General features: G+C 37.0%; 1 protein-coding gene across 1 annotated transcript; it reads left to right on the top strand.

The window, feature by feature from the left end:
• The first annotated feature begins 997 nt into the window (after positions 1-997).
• LOC106867989 (A disintegrin and metalloproteinase with thrombospondin motifs 3) lies at positions 998-3,484 on the top strand. Its single transcript, XM_014913075.3, has one exon. It carries the CDS (start codon positions 1,145-1,147, stop codon positions 3,134-3,136), a length of 1,992 nt encoding a protein of 663 aa, XP_014768561.1. The 5' UTR covers positions 998-1,144; the 3' UTR covers positions 3,137-3,484.
• The last annotated feature ends 2,763 nt before the right edge of the window (positions 3,485-6,247 follow it).

The following is a 6,247-nucleotide window of genomic DNA, read 5'->3' on the forward strand; positions in this document are numbered from 1 at the left end:
TTCATTTACGTTCCGAGAGGGGTAAAATGGAAAGCTGACAATGGAGTCATTTTGACACAGAACGTAAAGGCCGAATAAAATGTTTTCTTGCGGTTACTTACGTGCTGAGGAATCTCCCGAGTTGCCGCCTTTACACACGATATATATGTATACATATACACACACATGTGTGTGTGTGTGTGTGTGTGTGTGTGTGTGTGTGTGTGTGATAAACATTATGTGCATATTGTACTAATACATAAATATATGTACACACATTTACAGACACGTCTACCTATACACACACACACACACACACACATATATATATATATATTGATACGTACATGTATACATACATACATGTATATATATATATATATATATATATATATATATATATATATATATATATATATATATATATATATATATATATATACATAAATATATAATACACAAATACATAAATATACGTGTGTACACACACGTACATACATACATACATACATACATGCATATATACATGCACAAACACATATAATACACATAATTGCAAATATGCATACATACATAAACATACGTACATACATACATACATAAATGCATACATACATAGATGTATACATATTTACGTACACACATACACACATACAAAAACATACGTACATACATACATAAATGCATACATAAATGCATACATAAATGCATACATACATAGATATATACATACCTACGTACATACATACATGCATACATACATACATACATACATACATACATACATATACACATATATATATATATTGTACATTTTCCTATTTTCTCTGTATCTGCCGGATTGGTTATAACACGAACCAAACGAGGTCCCATCTAAATTAAGAATTTGCTTTGTTTACAAATCTCTGTTTTCTTTACAAATGAGAAAGCAAAACAAACAAACAAACAAACAAAAAATGATTTGAGAACGTGAGATATTATCGGTGAATGCAGAAGAAACGAAATATATCACGTGCAGAGGAAATGAACCTGTTGCCAGTGGAAGCGGACGCTGGTGGTTAGATTTGAAACAACGACCGATCGACAAAAAATGGTAACCAAAAGAAAATGTCACCCAACCGATTATATTTTAGTATACAGTTTATAAACTGATTAATAAGTAATTATGTTTATACTGAATTTAACATCTTCGGTGTTTGTATCATTTTCATTACTGCTATCGTTTTTATTTTTGTTTGTGACATTATTTGTCTCTGTCGATCAGTCGTGTGGTTTTCCTACACCTCCGAACAGACATTTGAAGGAATCAGAAGCAACAGAAATTATTTTAAACAGAATGCCAATTGGTGCTAAAGAAAAGAAGATGACGAACTTTTCGAAAAATGAATGTAATTATTATAAGCATAATGCCAAAGGGAAACCTTCAAAACTTCGCTTTCAATTCTTGCTGCAAAACGACACTGTTAATTTATTACTGTATTTAGACAAAATTTCCTCGTTTGATGATTTACCGATATATCGTATTGGAAAACGTGAAAATCGATTACTCTATCTTCCGGTTTCTAAACATCAATATCAAGAAGCTGCTTCGATTTACGTCGGACCTAAGTCGTTGATGTCTGTGAAGTGTAAGAAGTTTGTAATTGGTAACCGGATAAGAACTTACTTTGACATTTCAGGGATGTTCACACACAAATCGAAATGTTATGGTATAGCACCGATTGAAAAACAGAATGACGGTAAGAAGAACGGTCAGAATTTTCATTTAGTTTACGTATTGCATGAAATCAAACCGGGCGACGTTAATTTTTTTTCATATTTTAATGCTGTTAGACGTAACATTAAAAAACGAGGTTCAGTTCGCAAGAAGAGAAACCCGCAAAAGGCATTCACCGTTGAACTTGGCATTGTAATTGATTTTAGTGTTTATTCGTTTTTCCTATCAATGCAGAGTGGTGATAACATGGAACAAAAAACATTCGATGTTGTTTATTCGATCAAAGAATATTACGCTTACATGCTGTCCACCATCAACGTGGTCTTCCATTCGCTTCCGGACGAAGTTTTTAGCATAACCGTTAAATGCAGAAGTTTTTTCATTTCTGATAACGCAAGTACTTCATGGTGGATTGAATCTCTTCATGATCAGTCAAGTCGAGTTGAAGCTGTTTCTGTGTGGAATAGGTTTACCGACTGGTTGCAGGAACAACCGCTCAGCAATACTTTACACTACGAAGACCACATTCTGATAATAACCCGTCACAGCTTGATCCAGTCGAGTGAAAAATTATTAGGTTACACACTGCTGTTAGGAATGTGTACTGTGAATTCTACAAGCATCATTCAAGAGAAGTTTGGTCTCTACACAGGACTAGCGGCGGCACACGAGCTAGGACACAGTTTGGGAGTTTTACACGATGGAAAAAATAACACATGTGACCCAGCCGATGAATTTATCATGGCACCTAGTCTCGGTCCTCGCGAAAATGAATATAGATTGAACAGATTCAAGTTCTCTCGTTGTTCATATGGTTATTTAAAGAACAACTTGCATAAGATGACTTGTCTTTTAGACTTCGATGCTGAGGTTGATACTGAATTGAAAGCTTTCAAAGAAATGAAGCCGGGACAGAGATACAGTGCGAATTGGCAGTGCCAAATGCGGTTCGGAACAAAATCTAATATCTACAATTGTCGAGACAAGAATATTTTCAATGAAGCATTTTGTACGAACATGTGGTGTGACAATGGTGAAGGTGAATGTTTGAAAATTATTCCTTTAGAAGGCACAATGTGTAGCCCGAGGGAGTGGTGCAAAAATGGCCGTTGTATTTATTCAAACACAACAAATATCGCAATGCAAGACGATGAAGACTGCTGGTTGGGAGATAAATTATTCTACACAACCTTCCGAATGCCTCATGTTACGTGTCACGAAATTGTATCCCAACAACCGTGGTATTGTTACAATCAAAAGTTCTACAAAGAATGCTGTTGGACATGTGCATTCTTCAAATATCCACATTTACATGAATGCGAATACGGCGACCGCCGAACTGATTGTTTAGTCCAGAACTGTGTCGCTTACGACTTCCAGAAACGCCACATCGACTGTTGTTTTACGTGCCGTCAGAGAAGCATGTTTGATAACACATGAAACAGGCGAGGCTGAGCGAGAAATTTTAATGGACACTAACAAGGGAAGGTACAGGGGAGGAGTGAGAGAGATAGTTTAGAGAAGATCAGAAAGAGAGAGAGAGAGAATGATGGAGAGAGAGAAACAGAGAGAGAATGAGAAGAAATAAGATAACCATGAACAAGCAGTTGTTATAGACAAAAAGAAAAGAGAGGCAAAAAGAGAGAGGATGAGTCTTATTCAAAGAAAGTTTGTTTCACAAACTGTACCTTTTAACATAGCATCCCTGACAATTTTAATTATTACCACTTGAGAGCAATACTAACTGTACTAACTAAATTATTATATAAATGCACGCAGATCAACCTCTTTCTTTCTATGTCTGGATGTTTACTTATTTTATTGATTTGACCTAATCGATTATTAGGGAAGTGATCATTTTGTAACTTCAACAGGCAGAAAACACCAAGCTAAAGCAGGTAAGGATACACATATGTATACACACACACACACACACACACACACACACACACACACACACACACTACGCATACAATATATATTAAATTTGATGGTACAGTGTCGTTTTTTCTTAAATAACCCGTCCTTGTTTTTTCATGTCATTTTTTGTATCATCCAACATTCTGGATGTTTTGTTGTCGCCTGCCACGTTCTCATCCCAATTTTGTATTCTTTTTTATATACATATAGCGGCGTGCGTACACCTTGGTCCCTTATATGTAAACATATACACACACACACACACACACACACACACACACACACACACACACATATATAATATATATATATATACACACACATACATATATATATATATACATATATATATATTGATATATACAGGGTGCGTAAGATATTTGAGGACAGATTTAATGTTTATAAAAAGCAAATATACAATAACAGATAACTTTATTTATGAAAAATGCTAAGAGGATAAAAATAAACCTTATTTTCTACAATGTTATTCAATAAAGCCAACTTCAACCTCAACAACTGCTTCTATATGAGATCTAAGTCATTTATATGGTCGAATCAAGTGGTCCTGGTTCATTTCGGACATTACTCTGACTATGGCAGCTTTCAAAGAGTCTTTGACATTATGGGCATGTTCATTGACCCCTCTCTCAACGACGCTCCACATATTAATGGTCCAATGGACTGAGATCTGGGGAATTAGGAAGCCAAATGTTAGGGGTTATATGATCATGAACATTTTCAGCCATCCATTCCTGTATTACTAGAGCCATGTGTGATAGTGCAGAGTCTAAGTGAAACACGTATGACTTTCCATTGCATACACTGTCTATCCAGGGCTTACCAATTATTTCCAGGACATCAATGTAAGCGGCAGAGTTAACTCTAAGGCCTTGGGGAAAGAAGTAAGGAGGCATCACATGTCCTTCATTGCTGACAACCCCTAAAACCATGACAGTTGCAGGAAATTCTGTATGCATAACACCTGGAAGTTCAGAAGGGTCTGTGCATAACCACCTGTCATTTCTTCTGTTAACTATTTGATCTTAGTCGAAGTTTTTCTCGTTCGAGAAAAACCAAATCAAATCAACTTCTGCTGGATTTTTCAGTTTGATTTTTCAGAGCCTTTTAGATCTGATGTAGTGATTTTCTTTTGCTTTTTCTGACAAATTGGTCTTTCCTCATCATACAAGACTTATATCTGATGTCTTCGTGGACAACATTTCTGACTGTTCCTTCTGGCACATGGAGAGATTTTGCAATTGATCTCATGGACTCTCTGGGATTGTAATCAATGGTCTGTTGAACTTCTGATGATTTCAGAGCATTTAGAATGCTTTTTATGCTTTGATACTGGTGATACATTTCCATCTTCAGTCTCTAACTCCTTACAAACTTTGTAGACGAAAGATCTGGCAACTTTTGAAAATTGAGATATTTCTAAATCACTATGCTCAGTCATTATAACCATAATAACAGCATGTCTCTTCATTTCTTGAGTAAACTGAGGGTCTGCCATTGTTATTTTCCGAAGCAAAGATTGTACAGAGTTAACAAAAAATACAGCAATGACCCCGTCCAGCTGGGGCGGAGGGGGGACACATACGCCATAGAAACCGGGAAACCGGGTCCATGAGCCTGGCTAGGCTTTGAATGGGCGCATAAATAAATGAAAGACGTGTCTTCACAGGCACAGCATATCAACAATCATCTCGGTCCTTTGTCATATATTCGACGAGGTTCAACATCGTGAGGTCGGTCTTCACTATTTCATCTCACGTCTTCTTGGGTCTCCCTCTTCTATGGGTTCTGTCTACGTTTAGCGATCGGCACTTCTTTATGCAACTGTTCTCCTCCATACACATAACATGGCGCAGGAGTGGATGTGTGGTAAGTAGCTTGCTTACCAACCATATGGGTCCGGGTTCAGTCCCACTGCGTGGCACCTAGGGCAAGTGTCTTCTACTATAGCCTCGGGCCGACCAAAGCCTTGTGAGTGGATTTGGTAGACGGAAACCGAAAGAAGACCGTCGTATATATATATATATATATATATGACCATCCCCAAGTACAACAACATATATATATATATATATATATATATATATATATATATATATATATATGTATATATATATATGTGTGTGTGTGTGTTTGTGTGTCTGTGTTTGTCTCCCCAACATCGCTTGACAACCGATGCTGGTGTGTTTACGTCCACGTCACTTTGCGGTTCGGGAAAAGAGACCGATAGAATAAGTACTAGGCTAACAAAGAATAAGTCCTGGGGTCGATTTGCTCGACTGAAGGCGGTGCCCCAGCATGGCCGCAGTCAAATGACTGAAACAAGTAAAAGAGAGTAAAGAGTGTATCACGCACTCCCCATCTACTTGCACAACTCATTTAATGCTTCTTATGCCTAATTTTTCTCTCAACTAAGATTTCTACTTTATCGTACACACCCACTTGCTTATCACATCTAGCGAAGCCTGCCAGTTTCGTTTCTTTCTAGTTTTCGCATATCCTCTGCAGCTTGGGCCCAAGTTTCACAAATATGGTGCTTCCTGTTATGCAACCTACCTTTCTCTCTGAAACAGAAGCCTTTTGTTACCAACAGTGCTAATAGCTCTCTGAACT

Source organism: Octopus bimaculoides, chromosome 16 (genome assembly GCF_046866305.1).
Source record: "Octopus bimaculoides isolate indiv1 chromosome 16, ASM4686630v1, whole genome shotgun sequence".
In the NCBI taxonomy this organism is placed as follows: Eukaryota; Metazoa; Mollusca; class Cephalopoda; order Octopoda; family Octopodidae; genus Octopus; species Octopus bimaculoides.

Excerpts from the sequence above, each read along its gene's own strand:
- LOC106867989 (XM_014913075.3), top strand. The coding sequence starts at position 1,145 with ATGTTTATACTGAATTTAACATCTTCGGTGTTTGTATCATTTTCATTA.